Source organism: Eptesicus fuscus, chromosome 4 (genome assembly GCF_027574615.1).
Source record: "Eptesicus fuscus isolate TK198812 chromosome 4, DD_ASM_mEF_20220401, whole genome shotgun sequence".
Classification (NCBI taxonomy): Eukaryota; Metazoa; Chordata; class Mammalia; order Chiroptera; family Vespertilionidae; genus Eptesicus; species Eptesicus fuscus.
Window position 1 is genome coordinate 62,201,291 of NC_072476.1, and position 15,657 is coordinate 62,216,947.

Sequence of the window (15,657 nt, forward strand, 5' to 3'; positions counted from 1 at the left end):
AAGTGAGCTGGCAGCCTCCGACCGCCCGTCTTTGTACGGAGACCGCGGGGACGAGCGGGAGCGCGGAGCAGGAGCCTCGCCGCTGCTGCTGCTGCTGCTGCCCTGACTTTTTAAGAAATCTCAATGAACTATTTGTGAGGCACCGCTGATCGCGCCTGGGAGCTTTCTCCACGGCCACGACATCGATCAGGGTTAAGTGAAGATCCCATTTTATATGCGATCTTGACTTTTTTTTTTTTTTTTTGGTCTTACATTATATTTTTATAGATTTTTTTTGTTATAAACATGGTGCTGGGAAAGGTGAAGAGTTTGACAATAAGCTTTGACTGTCTTAATGACAGCAACGTCCCTGTGTATTCCAGTGGGGATACAGTCTCAGGAAGGGTGAATTTAGAAGTTACTGGGGAAATCAGAGTAAAATCTCTTAAAATCCATGCGAGAGGACATGCGAAAGTACGCTGGACCGAATCTCGGAACGCCGGCTCCAATACCGCCTATACACAGAATTACACTGAAGAAGTAGAATATTTCAACCATAAAGACATCTTAATTGGACACGAAAGAGGTAAGTTTTTTTTTTTTTTTTATATGATTCAGAAATCATTAACCCTGCTTTCTTGGGGGAATGTACCTTTTAGATTTTCTGAATTAATATAATTCTACTCCTGGCATAACCCGCAGCAGTGTGGTAAGAGACGAGCAAAGTTGGAAGATGTGGACTCCCCTTGACATCCATCGTGTGTGGAGTCGCGAAGCACGCAGGCATCTGCAAAGTGACTGCAAACTGCGCTCACTCCGCCCCCCGCCCCGGCTCGGCCGGTGCCACACGCACTTGCCATCCGTTTGCACCTTCGCTTCAACTCTGCTGAGACCCGACCCAGGGGCTTCGCTAGTGTGTTTTTAACCGAATTGCCAGAAGGTGCAGTCCAGTGTTAGATTTCTTTTCCCCTGGTACTCTGCAACCTTAGATCTTTTTTTAAAAAACTAAGCTTCCATCAAGAAATGGAATAACATCTTTGAGCGGGTTAATAGGTGTTATTTCATGTTTAATATTGACACGCAAAAGACTTGAGAGAATTGATCATTGTTCCTTGGCAAAGGGTTTCTGGGGCTTATTTTGACATATGGTATGGACACCCCACGTGTGTCTCTCCCCCCCCCCCCGCCCCCCATTTGCAGTTCCTTTAGAAATGAATTATCATTCATTCTCTATTCTAAAGGACTTTTACCCATTATATTCATAGGTTTCAAATCAGGCTTAGAAGCCATTTAGGGCAATGTGCCTTTCTGAGCATCATGCCTAACTTTGAAACGTGCATTCAATGAGACCCATGCCAGTCAGATGAAATTGAAAAGTATTCGGCACATTGGTTTTGATTTTTGGTTAGAAAAGGGGCGATGAAGGGTTGTCAAACATTGGAAGGGGCCCGAGGTTCCCAATCTGTTGTTAAAATCGCTACATTGTGGAATTATAGAAGACTCTAAGCTTGTTTTTCTAAGTTTCCACCCTTTGTTAGAAGCGGTTCAATCCTGTTTGGGACCAGTTCTGGGGGGTGGCGAGGAGGGGCGCTCCCTCAGCTCTCCGCAGATTGGTTGCACGCGTCAGGTGGTGGCGATGACTTAATTCCTAGACCGAGAAGAATATAGTGTTAAAACTGGTTATGTAATTTTGTACTTCTCCTTTTTAATGCGATGTTTAGTCCAAATGCGGGCTATTTTCGAAAAGCAGAGCACATTTTTACCTTCATTTTCAATATTAAATATGCACATGCCTGAGGAAGTGCTAATGGAACCAAAGCAAGTGTAGAAATAAAGGATGCTTTCAGCCACAGCGTTAATGCACTGCTTTTAAAAAAAAATATTAAGGTGAAATCAATTCTTTCGTTAGGTTTTCAGTTACACAGAGGTAATTTGCATCCTGACATATTTCTAGTTCATCTCTCCAAGCAGTGACGCTGATCAGAAGCGCTAATGCCTAATGACAGGCGTCCTGGTTGTTGAAAAGCACAGACAGGAGTTTGTTTGAACCTTTCTGGATATTGCAGCTTTTTGTAAAATGGTGGGAAGAAACAAAGGTTGTTGGTTGTTGTTTTTTAAGAGTTGAGACTGTAGAATAACGACTTATGGGGACAAACACAATTTATTAGCTGCTCCATGATTTCATGGTAAAATAAACTATGGGCTTTTGACCCCACGAAATACCCGTGAACGTCTGCAAAGTGCAGGCGAGCTCTGAGCCTGGAATACTTTCAATGACTTAAAACCGGGACCTCTCAAACTAGCCTGGCGACGGGGGCCCCGCCCCGCGCGGCCGCGATAGGCGGAGCCGGGTTTGTTAGCCTGTTGCTAAGGCGATGCCAGCCTCTGATTGGATTGGGTGCCGGCGGTGGGGAGAGTGGGGCGCGCCCGTGGGGGCGAGGCTTGGAACCGGCGTGCGCCGGTAAAGGTCCCTCCCGAGCGGCCCCCCGCCCCTGCTCGCGCCCCTCCCCGGGCTTCGGGAGGTGCCCGTCGCGTTCAGTCGCCCCACCGTGGCCTGTTTTGGGCCCCGAAACACAGGACTTGGGGTGTCAGAAGAGTGGATGCGAAAAGCTCGTGTTGGCCTTTTAAAGTGCCGAGGGGCCCTGGGCGCAACTTGCGCTGCCAGCCCTATTCCGGGGGAAGTTGGGTGGGCAGGGTTCGCAGGAGCCCATTTTCCTCTTTTCCGAGAGGAAGGCGTCAGACACCTTCAGTGAACGCTTGCTTTCCTCTGAGCGAAAGCAAAGCCTGTCTACCGACAGGTTACAGACCGGCTCCCTTGATTTGACCCCGGGGAGAGCGCGCAGAGGCTGGGCTGGAAGGGACGGAAAAGTGATGGGAACATCCAGAGCTGGGTAGGGCCTCGGCGAGTATTCCCTCCCCCGCCCATTGTTTCCCCGGGGCGTCTGGCCCCCCATCTCCCACCCTGCACCGTCCCGGTCTCCGTCGCTGCCATTGGAAAGGTTGTCAGGGTGGCCCGAGCCAGCTCGAACCGGTCACCGGCTGGGGCGTGTAAAACGGAAGCGCCGCGGCCGCCCGCCCCGCCCCCGGCCCAGCAGGCTAGGCTGCGCGGGCGCGCGCGCGAGCCGGCGACGTATGCCGTATGTATAGCGGGGCGCGCGGGCGGAGGCGCGCGGCGGCCGGCTGGGATCTGCTCGCGCCGGTTTAGGCCGGTCCTCTCCTGCTCCGCTCTAGTTCTTGATTGACAGCCCGGCACTTGTTTACCACGGCGCGGCCGCCGCCGCCGCTCGCTCAGTGAGACTGCTGAGCTGGCACAGACAGGAGCGCGGCGGGGAGGGAGGAAGGGGCGGCGAACTTCGGGGGCTCTCGCGGGCGGCGGGCTTAAAGGGCCCCCCGTTCGCCAGCCGGTGTTGGGTGCTGAAATCCGTCCAGAGGGGTCGCCCAGAGGACGCGGGAAATAGTATAAGATAAAAGCATCCGCATCGAGGCGCGTTTCCCATTTTTATCAGGGAAGTGCCCCTTTTCCGCGTGTCTGCTCAGTACTTTGGGGAGGGAAAGTTAAGGGATAACCACTTCGTCCGCGTTCATGGTAAAGTGCTGGTGACAAAGATGTCTACGCCGAGAAAATGCCCTGGATCCCGTTAGAACACTAAGAATAAATCACTTTAAAAATCCACAATTCCCCCACTCCCACTTTTTTTTTGTTTTTTGGGGTTTGGGGGTGGTGTTTTTTTTGTTGTTGTTTTTTGTTTTTTTTTGTTTTTTAGTTAATATGTTTTGGAGACATGTTTTAAATAATCCAGTTGCGCAAAATAAATGGGTTTCTTAAAAGGAAGGTCATCCCTTTCTTCCAGCCGCTGGCGGCCGCCCGGCTGGAGGGCAGGTCCCGGGTGCGGGCGGGCGGTGTGGGCCGGCCGCCCCTTTTAAACCGGAGGCACGTTTTTTTACACATACCACATTTTTACCTGTTGCTAGGACAGACTGGTTATGGTCATCCTTTTAGGTTCAATAAAGAATTTATATTTTTAACGATGAAACTGACATTTAAAATCACTGTGCCTTTTTTTTTTTTTTTTTTTTTTTAGCTCCAACATCTATTTAACTAAGTTTTCTAATGGTTTTGTTACTGTCACATTCACATCTGTATCGACTGGTTTCTAAAGGTGTACGTGAACAGTTCTCATTTTATATATAGTTAATGTGATAAATTCAAGAAAATAATTGGAGAGCAGCTAACCCCTTAGCACGAAAAGGGAGCGGCGTCTCCAGCTGAGCGGGTGGCCCAGTGGGCACCGCCTCCCGGTGCGGGTCCTTCCCCCGGAGGACGCCTGTGGGGCGCCGGCCCGCACGCGCCCATTTCACAGATGAGGCAGCTGGAGTCCCCGGGCGTTTATTTTCCCCGGAGAAGCGATGAAGTTGGAGTTAGAGCTCAGATCTCTCAGACTCCAGAACTTGTGGCCTTGGTTATCCGACCGTGGCACCTGCTGCGTGTGTGAAGGTTTAATAACGGGGTTTTTGTTCCTTTTCTTTTCCTGTGTTTTAGATGACGATAATTCCGAGGAAGGCTTCAACACTATTCCTTCAGGAAGGCATGAATATGCATTCAGTTTCGAGCTTCCACAGACGTAAGTATTAGAAGGAACAGGCACTGTTCATAGACATCCCTTCTTTTAAAATTAAAATTATTCTAAGTTTAAAAAAAAAAAAAACCCTTTTCATTACCGAATCTTGCTAGAGGAAAACAATGTGTTCAAAAAACAAAAAAAGCTATTTTATAATGTAGTGTGGCAAAATTATAGAAAGCAAAGCTTAATTCTTAGTACTCTGCCTCAAGATTTATGAGGTTTTTAAAACTTGAATGAGATTTCATTTAACTTGAGTTGAAGGTGCTAGTCAAATAGTGAAGCCCTGTGTGTGCTTAGTTTACCATCAGCATTAGCAGAAAAGGGAAAACGTATCAAGTCTCATAAGTCATTTGTAAAAATGCAGGCTTCTTTCTTTTCTGCTAATGTTAACCGGCAGCAGTGAGCTAAGAACATAAACGCATTAGGAATATCCTGACTTTAGGAGTGGTGTGCTTTGGATATGAATTCACTAGCTTTTGTGCAAAGAGCTATTGAGAAGGTCACACAAGAGATAATATGACTTGGACTTAAAAGGAAACATCCATCAGAGATACCTTAATATAAGGATTGGGATCTAATAGGAAAGGAAGATGGAAAAGTGGTATAATCTTAATGTAATAAAAGATGGTTAGAAGAGATTATTCAATGTTTTTAAAATAATGCCTTTAACAGATTATCCTGACAGGCAAAGTGGGACTTGTGATCATTGTTTTGGAGGATAAACTTACTAGAAGAATTTATCAAGTGCCAAATGTACATAATTCTTTATCTTATCTGTAAAGCACTCATTTGAAATAAACTCTAAAAAACTAGCAAACTATTGCATTTTATTTCTCTGTGCTATGCAAATTAATGCAAGGCTCTAAAATGCAAAAAAAAAATTGTTTGTTAAAAACGTAACTACTCATTCTAATCTAAGTTAGCACTCTACCTTGTAAGTAACTGAAACTGGGCATTTTTCTAATGAAATTATGAGAAAGAGACTAAACTCACTAAAATAAAATATTTCACAAGTAATAAAATGGGCAAAATTGCAGGTTCTGATTCCATTGATACAGGTCAATAGAAATGTTTCTTTTTCTTTAAGCCTATAGAGTAAAGTTTGAAAACAGCCAAAATAAAACATGAGAACACTGGGAAATACAAAAAAAATTTTAGTATTTCAGTGGACTTTATGAAATGTGAAATTTTTGAAACTATAATGACTATTCTAGGCCTTTTCTAGACCTTCTTAATTAGTTACTATAAAAAGATATTAACTCCTGGCAAATGAATAGTGGAGCACTATAGGGAATTTGGTCTGAATATTTAACCAGTGTCTATAATTTCTCAATAGAAATAGTAAACCATTCTTAACTTTATTTTAAATTAAGTTCTTGACCTTTTCAAGAATTATTCATTTCCAATTTTTCATAATTTTGCCACCAACATTAAAAGTAGCTGCTGCTTTATTTAAAGAGATTGTATATTTCTGGCTTCTTTAAGCAAAATTTCTATAATGTTTACCAACTATTTGTTTTATTTGGAAACAAGACTTTTCCCCAATGACTTATCCCTTTGGAAATTTTCAAAAATTATGTGTGATACCTCACTGGTATATAAACAGTACAATATGCTAACCTGCTGTGTAATTATTAGAAAGAGGTATAATATTAATATATTGACCTTTATATTCTACACAGACCACTTGCTACCTCATTCGAAGGCCGACATGGCAGTGTGCGCTATTGGGTGAAAGCCGAATTGCACAGGCCTTGGCTTCTACCAGTAAAATTAAAGAAGGAATTTACAGTCTTTGAGCATATAGATATCAACACTCCTTCATTACTGGTAAGAATTGACTGAATTCTTCATTCTTTGTTTTGGCATACCAATACTAAAGAATAATCACCTAAACTTAAGCTGTAATTTTATAATTTTAAAATAGTGGCTTTATTTTAAAATTCAACAAAATTAAAACAAATAAATCTGTTCCCTGGATAATTGTAGTACAAGAGGAACAGTAGTATTAATTATTATTTTAACACAATATCACTTACTTTGAAAATACCATAATGGATAATTCGTATTGCTTTGCATTATTCCAATGTAGGGATGTCAAACGATGGGGAGATTGTCACTTTCTTCAAAACATTTAATTTCACCTTAAAAGAAATCCTTTTTAATTGTATTTTTTTCACAAGATTCAGATTTAACTTCAAAAACATTAATTGGTTTAAACAAATGATAACATCTTTAAGCAAATAAGAATTAATTTTTAAAATGTGCAGTTTTCCCTTTTTTACACATTAATTTTCACATTCTCAAAGAAAGATGTTAGCATTTGGGATTTATAACCAAAATGCTTTCCAAGCTGCATTTTTATTGAAGGCAGTTTGATAAACTGGAATGTGGAAAGGGTTTTTTTTGTTTGTTTGTTGGGTGGGTTTTTAATTAATATATATAATGTGGGCTAAAATGATGTTTATGGTGTTAAGCCTTGCACCCTTTTTCCTTAATTGAATAGGAACTTATATAAAAACAAAAATAATTCAGATCCATTGGTTAGTAAAAAATACATATATATGTATATTTGGCTACCAACAAAAAGCAGCACTGCTTTTAATTTTTAAATCTCCAAGAATTTAGATTGTATTTTAAAACATTTTATTACTCTCCGAACTCATACATTGATCTTTTTGTCTAAATTTGTTTCTTACAGTCACCCCAAGCAGGCACAAAAGAAAAGACTCTCTGTTGCTGGTTCTGTACCTCAGGCCCAATATCCTTAAGTGCCAAAATCGAAAGGAAGGGCTATACCCCAGGTACGTATGAAGTGGATTCCCACAATAAAACAATATTTTTTCACTTAGCTTTTGTGTTTATATTTATGGTAAATGCATTCTGTGGTAAAATAACATAAGCTGTGCTTATCCAGTTTTCTTTCATAAATTGAAACTTAAGTCTCCTTTACTTTTATTTTTTTATTTTTTTTTTTTTTGATTTTTTTTTTTTTTTTTTTTTTTTTTTTTTTTTAAGAAAGAGAGAGAAACATCCATTTGTTGTTCCACATATTTATGCATTCATTGGTTGCTTCTTGTATGTGCCCTGACCAGGGATGGAACCCATGACCTTGGCATATCGGGGCAATGCTCTAACCATCTGAGCTACCCGGCCAGGGCCTCTCCTTTTTTAAAGAGCTACTGTAGTTCATTTTTATAACTCTTAAGTTAATTGCCACTCTTAGGACAGCTTTTCATCCATGTAGTCTGCTGAACTTTCCAGCGTTAGCCTAAGAATCTACATTAGTTTTGGGGATTTTGTTTGTTTTGTTTTGTTTTCTTACCAGATAATTTTTCCCTCTCTAGGTGAATCAATTCAGATATTTGCTGAGGTTGAGAACTGCTCTTCCCGAATGGTGGTGCCAAAGGCAGCCATTTACCAAACACAGGCCTTCTATGCCAAAGGGAAAATGAAGGAAGTAAAGCAGCTTGTGGCTAACCTGCGTGGGGAATCCTTATCATCTGGAAAGACGGAGACATGGAATGGCAAGTTGCTGAAAATTCCACCCGTTTCTCCATCTATCCTCGACTGTAGTATAATCCGTGTGGAATATTCACTAATGGTATGTATAAATTTAAGGGGTTTTAAGTTTTAAAATCACAACGATATCATTTTGTCTTACATCCAAGATTTGATATTTATATTCCACATAAGATATATACAAATAAATATAAATCTTTATATAGTTTGCATTGTAATTATTAATTTTATCTTATATGTATGTGAATGTATTATAAGGTATTTTACATATGGATAAACTTTTCTTATATATCATATGCATATAAGTAAAAAATGAAGTAAATGAGGACCTCAGATAACATTAAGACTGGGTTATTAGTTTTTTTAAAAGGAAATAATACTTGGCATTCTAAACCTTGCTTCTCCTTTTACTGTTTTAGGTATATGTGGATATTCCTGGAGCTATGGATTTATTTCTTAATTTGCCTCTTGTCATCGGTACCATTCCTCTACATCCATTTGGTAGCAGAACCTCAAGTGTAAGCAGTCAGTGTAGCATGAATATGAACTGGCTTGGTTTATCCCTTCCTGAAAGACCTGAAGGTAATTTGATATAATGTATATCTAACTTTAATCTCCTATTATTTTCAAGAACATAATCTTCTGATATTTTACAATTAAACTTTTGTCTATACCTAAAAAAGAGTGTATATGTCCCTAATGTTAGATTTAAAACCTAATCCCCCTAGTTTTGAACACAAAACAAATAATTATTATTTTACTTTGATATTTCTTTTTAATATCTACTATTTCTGTATATTTTGACATGCATCAGAACATGCTGTTCGAATTGCGTGTATCTTTTTCCTTCAGCACCACCCAGCTATGCAGAAGTGGTCACAGAGGAACAAAGGCGGAACAATCTTGCTCCAGTGAATGCCTATGATGACTTTGAGAGAGCATTTCAAGGACCACTGTTTGCATATATCCAGGAGTTTCGATTCTTGCCTCCACCTCTTTATTCAGAGGTAAGCACCAACTCCTCAAATATAAAATGGGCTGGCTGTCTTGCATTACAGACTTTTTAAAAATACAGTTAGTTTTTTATTATGATAATTTAGAAAAACATAATTTAAAAACACAGATTAAAGATTAGATTAGGGTTGTCAATATTTACTGAGTAGGACTATTCACTTCTATTGGTAAAATAATCTCACCTCATGCTTTTCAAAATGCCAGTTAAAGGAATAATTTACATTTTAAAGCATCAATAGAACTACCATTTTGCAAGCATTGATTAATAATTAGAATTTATCTTATCATCCTTTTCCAATTTAATTCTTGCATATTTTAACATTCTCAGCCATGAGGGAAAATAACATGTTTGCAATAACATCTTAAACCACATTTCTACACGTTAGATTATTTTTATTCATTTCATATTGATGACAGGCCCTTATGTTAATAAAACATGGCCCTTAGTAGGAAAAACAAACTTAGCAGCAAAATATTATATAACAATTAGAAAGGAATGTACAGTTCATTTGAGGATCAGCATATTGGGCCCTGGAAATCAGGAGGGACTTCCCTGAGAAAAATTATTAAAAGTAGTACTCCTCAAAAGGTAGGGTAGTTCGGGTATGAAGAGCAAACAGCCAGTGCAAAAACAAAACCAAAAAAAAAAAAAGCCAGCATGTACAAAGGCAAGTAACTAAAAGGTGTGGGGGATGCAGCAATTTCAGTATACTTCAGAATGCATATATACAAAATACATGTTTTGAGGGGCTTTAAAGTTAGCCTTGATACCAGTATAATGCCAAATAATTTTGTAAATCACTGCAATTAGCTTTTTCCTTTTGGTTACTGTAATTGAAACAGATATTTTACAATGAAATATTACTCCCAAATAAGACATAAAAGGGATGTTTCACTCTTCAACAAATTGTCGTCGTCCCTCCCCCCCCCCAACAAAGTCATGACTGGAAGAGTCAATTTTCTTTTGAATCTAGCCAATATGACATGCACTTTATTCATTGATTATAGGATATTCACAATCTGTTTTTGCAAATTTTTGATTAGACATAAATTTTCTATCCAACTTTTCCTATTCATAAAATTTTCTATTCAATGCTAACAATGTTCTCCCTCTTATTACAGATTTTGTTACTACCTTTTTATTCAGACATTTCTGTCTTGCTTATTAAGTCAGGTGTTTCTCGTTGGATCTGAGGCTTCTTCACTGTCCAGGCATTTTTAAAAGAATGGCAATCTAAATATCTACTTTTAAGTAATTTGTCATAAAATTCTTCCTCCTTTTAAAAATGAACCAAAGAGAATTAAAAACTTTTAAAACACTAAATTGGTTCATGTTGTGATTTAATTAACATCTAGTCACATAAAGGGGAGCTTAAAAAGCTATTTTTACTTTTTTTTTTTCTTTACAGGATAGTTATTAAAAGAAAGAAAAGTTATTTAGCTTTTTTTCTTCAAAAATGGGATTTACCTAAAGTGTCTGAGGCACTTTGGATTGTCCCACATGTAAATGCAAGTAAATAGGTCTTATCCAAAAGGTCTTTCAGTAAAAGAAATGTATTAAACCCAATAATTTGCCTTCCTGTGCCCTTTCCTTTATACCTGAGAAGCAACAAAAATACATTCACTTTTATTAAACGCATGTGTATATGAAATGCACTCCAAAGATAGAGAAGGTGGAAAGCCTCTCTATCTCTGGTGGGTTCAGCATTACTATTTCTTAATATACACTATCCCTAGGCCCTTTCTGAAGTTTTATACCCATGAGTTACCAAGAATATTGTTTACACAACTGCATTCTTCCTAAAGCCTACAGAAGAGATTTTTTTAATAAAAGAATTAAAGGGATACTTTACAAAAGGATATCATTGCTATAGAGATGTTTTACATTGTATTTGAGTCTTAAGTACTAGTAAGTGCTAAGTAAAACTCCATTCACTGGTAAAATTTAACCATTAGCTTTTGTGAAAGAGAACTATTCAGGCATATTTTTATGAATGTTATTAATCTAGTAATTGCATATCAGGCACTTTATAGATAATACTAATACCCTTTCCTCCCCATATTAGCTACGTATGTCCTTTTTAATTAGATTTATCAACTAATACTCAAAATCTTAGTCATTTGCTACATTCTTACTAGACCTTATCAAATAACTTTGAATTTTTTTTCTCTTTTAAGATCGATCCAAATCCTGATCCATCAGCAGATGATAGACCATCCTGCCCCTCGCGTTGAAGGAACATGTGGTTAAATCAAGTTGATGTGAATTCCAAACTGTATCTCTTCCCAGCTGAGGACAGAGAAGTATCTTGGAGACACGTTTTCAGAGGAAGTGGAGTTGCTTTTGCCCAGAAAAATGGCAAATACGTGAAACAACCAGTGATCATGCTTTAGAAGCCTATAGCAACATTCTGGGACTGCTCCAACATGCTTGAAGATCTAAGCTTTTCTTCTTTGAAACTGGCACATACCAAGAGCAGTCGTCTTAGCCTATGGTCATACGTGTCAAGACACCACGTTATAAAGAGGGATGATTTCCTTCTTTTGATTTGAAAATTTGCACATGCTCAATGCTTACATTGTGCGGTTCAGTGTCACACTACAGCTTTTTTTTTTTTTTTTTCCATTAATGCCAGACTCTTGATACTCATATAAAACTTGTTTGTGGTCAGCACAACAAGGAACAAAAGAAAGCTTTGAAAAAAAACTTTAACATGAAAAAAACGCACTGACATTTTTTTTTATTTAATATAGCCTGGACTTTACCTGCGTATGCACATGCTCAGAATTGTCCTACTAGGCTGACCATGTATCACCTCTTCAGCTTGGATCCTATTGTGGATTTATTTACAAACATCAAATGCCTTCAAGCCAATCCTTCTTGCTGTATGTTTTGCAGCCTACTGTAGTAGATACGCAACAGATATGTGGGAAAAGAGATAAGAGGAGGAAGCTAATAAGAGACTTTGTCAAGATTGTATACCTTCTTGGTTTCTTTTAAGAATTTGTTGCCTTTCTACTATTACAGCAAAGCAGCATTTTGTTACTGACTGCCTAAAATCACTTAATCTCAGGTGAACGCATCACTTGCCAAACTGTTGGAATGCTATTTTGTGTTTTGTTGCACTGTTGAGTTATTTTTTCGTTTGTTTGGTTGGCTTTTTGGAGAGGGAAATTTGGAAAAGGGACATACACAAAAGTGATAACCCACCCGCATTCCCTTTTTATCATTACATATAAGAAGAAACTAGAAGAGCTAAGAATGGAGTAAACAAAGGCAGTATGGCAGGCACCAGCAAAGAGTTAAGGGCTGTTGCTCTTAAAAATTATTGTGTTTTGTTTTTTTTTAAAGTATGGAAGTTTTCCAGTCACGAGAGGAGGAGAAAATACATTTATTTTTATACACAGTTACTTAATTACCTCCAAACACATATGTTGGAAATCATTTTTGCTGGTGCAGAGTATTTTAATGAGCAGGAATAAATATCAAGTTATGATTAGAGAGCTCAATTTATATATTTTTTATCCTGCTCAAGATCTACAAAGCTTGAAAACCAGTTTATTCTAAAAGTGTATACCTTCAAAATTATAAATACTAGAATATATGCTGGAATAATAAATGTTATATATTTTTATGTGTTTTTTTTTTTCCATTACCTAAAGAACATTTTGCTAAACATGAAAAATCACTGACTTTGAGTATAAGTAGATAAGATAGGGAAATGATTACATCAGTAAATTATAGTTTATATTAAAGATAATTTACAGTTGGCTCATAACAAATATACCAGCATTCATGGTGACACTTAAAACAGCATTTTCTGAATACTCAGAAAATTGTCTTACTTTAGAAGGAATTCAGCTCTGGTGTTTTTGGAGAAAATCAGCATCTCTGATGTACAACATATGTGTGAAATGGGTGTTACATCTATCCTGCCATTTAACCCCTCAGTTAATAAGGTGACTGAAAATAATAGTAACTGGCTTGGTGCTTGACCTGGTTAATACTGTCTTAAAGCTTCATACAAAACAAATAGGCTTTTCCATAAGTGGCCTTTAAGAAAACATGGAAGACAATTCATGTTTGAAAAATGCTGACAGGGTGAAGAAAGCCCAATGTAAAAATGAATCGCGTTTTAAGTGATTCGGTTAAAGGGTTTGGGCTCCCGTAGCAAACTAATACTAGATAATAAGGAAATGGGGGTGAAGTATTTTTTTATTATTGTTAAATCATTTTGTGAATGTCCCCCTCAAAAAAAGCTAATGGAATATTTGGCATAAAGGGCATTTGGTGGTTTTATTTTTGTTTGGGGAGGGGGGTTGTCAGAAAATCCCTTTTCTTTTTTATGTCTAACTTCTAGGGAACAATTATTGATATGCATAGTATTGGAATACTTATCACCATATACTCATAAATAACACATGAAAGCAAGAATGACCAATATTCTGGCAATTGGCACTAGGTCACAAAATAATATGTCACAAAATTATAATTATATAAAACTTTATAAAATAAAGTTTTGTTTTTCCCATTAGAGTATTTCTTTACTTTTTTATTTAGAGGCATTACTTTACTCTTCCCTAAATATTGGTCAATTTCTGACATAAGACGTGAGGTTCACAGTTGTATTCCAGTATTCAAGATAGATTCCTGATTTTTCAATTAGGAAAAGTTAAATCCAAAATGTTAGCAAAACAAAGTGCAATATTAAATGTTTGCTTTATAGATTATACTCTATGGCTGTTTGTAATTTCTTTTTTTTTTTTTTTTTTCCTTTTTTATTTGGTGCTGAATATGTCCTTGTAGGCTCTGTTTTAAGAAAACAATATGTGGGAAATGATTTGATTTTTCCTATTGCTCTTCCTTGTGGAAAATAAAGTGTTTTGTTTTTTTCTTTTTTGTAAAATTGTTTGGAGATTTATTTGAATCATATTAGTATCATACATGCAAACACTTAGGACTACAATTAAAACTCCAGCCATTCTGGGTAAGAATTGTTTCTAGATTCACTAAAGAAAATTACTTAAGGCTTAAAGGAATTTTGAATACTACTTATTGTTTTACTTAATAAGTCATTAAGTTATGGATACTACCTTATAAAACTTGTCATATATATGAACCAAACTTAACCAGGTAAAGTACTTGCACTTAGATACTAGTTCCCTCTCACTGTGATATGTCCAAGTTTCTAGTATTTCAATAAAATTGGACAGGTACATGCAAAAAAAAATGAAGCTAGGTCACCAACTTACACCATACACAAGAATAAACTCAAAATGGATAAAAGATTTAAATGTAAGTCATGAAACCATAAAAATCCCCAGAAAACAGCCAGCAAAATCTCAGACATCTCTCATAGTATTTTTGCCCATACATCTAGGGCAAGAGAAACAAAGGAGAAAATAAACAAATGGGACTACATCAAAATAAAAAGCTGCACAGCAGCAAAAGAAACCAACAAAATGAAAAGGGGAGCGTATTGTATGGGAGAACAATCTAATGGGTTAATATCAAAAATATATCAGGAAATCATTACTTAACAAAAGGAAGATAATCCAATTAAAAATGGGCAGAGGACCTAAATAGACACTTCTACAAGTGGACATGTAGATGTCCAAGAGACATGAAAAAATGCTCAAAGTCACTAGTCATCAGAGAGATGCAAATTAAAACCACAATGAGGTATTAACCACTTCAACCTGTCAGAATGGCTACCATCAACAAATGACAAGTGCTGGCGAGGATGTGGAGAAAAGGGAGCTCCTGGTACACTGCTGGTGGAATGCAGACTGATGTAGCCATAGTGCAGCCACTATGGAAAACAGTATGGAGTTTCCTCAAAAAATTAAAATATGGAACTGCCATTTGACCCAGTGATACCACTTCTAGGAATATATCCTAAGAAACCTGAAACACCAATCAGAAAGAATATATACACTCCTATGTTCATAGCAGCACAATTTACAATAGCTAAGATCTGGAAACAACCCAAGTGCCCATCAGTAGATGAGTGGATAAAGACGCTGCAATATATTTACACCAGGGAATACAATGCAGCATTAAAGAAGAAGGATCTCTTGCCCTTTGAGATAGCATGGAGGGACCTGGAGAGTATTATGCTAAGCAAAATAAGCCAGTCAGAGAAAGATAAGATCACATGATCTCATTCATATGTGGAATCTAAAGAACAAAATAACCTGATGAACAAAATAGTTCCAGAGAAATAGAAACATGGAATAGACTAATAAATCCTAGGGGGAAGGTGGGGGGGGGGGAGCGGGAGGGAAGAGATTAACCAAAGAACTTATATGCATACTAGAGGCCTGGTGCACAAATTCGTGCACGTAGGGGGCAGGGACTGCAGGAGGTTGGCCGCCGGTCGCAAGGGGGGAGCCAGCCCTCAGCCCCCCTGAGAAAGGGGCCGAATCTGCCACCACCCTCCCCTGGTTCCCCTTCCCAGTGCGGGTCTGAAGGCCCCGGCGGGGTTGGGAGAGGAGGTGACCGTCGCTGGGCTGGGTG

The 15,657-nt window shown here is 38.3% G+C and overlaps 1 protein-coding gene across 3 annotated transcripts; it reads left to right on the forward strand.

Moving 5' to 3' along the window:
* Positions 1-33: 33 nt before the first annotated feature.
* ARRDC3 (arrestin domain containing 3) lies at positions 34-14,044 on the forward strand. 3 transcript variants are annotated; one of them, XM_008162025.3, is made up of 8 exons: positions 34-565; positions 4,520-4,601; positions 6,284-6,431; positions 7,303-7,405; positions 7,949-8,205; positions 8,543-8,705; positions 8,976-9,130; positions 11,316-14,044. In XM_008162025.3, the coding sequence occupies exons 1-8, from the start codon at positions 286-288 to the stop codon at positions 11,370-11,372; spliced, it is 1,245 nt and encodes a 414-aa protein (XP_008160247.1). In that variant the 5' UTR covers positions 34-285; the 3' UTR covers positions 11,373-14,044. The 3 variants fall into 3 exon arrangements, with proteins under 3 accessions (XP_008160247.1, XP_054571039.1, XP_054571040.1); XM_054715064.1 differs by lacking the exon at positions 11,316-14,044 and adding an exon at positions 10,260-10,532; XM_054715065.1 differs by lacking the exon at positions 11,316-14,044 and having other exon boundaries at positions 8,938-9,094.
* Positions 14,045-15,657: the final 1,613 nt, after the last annotated feature.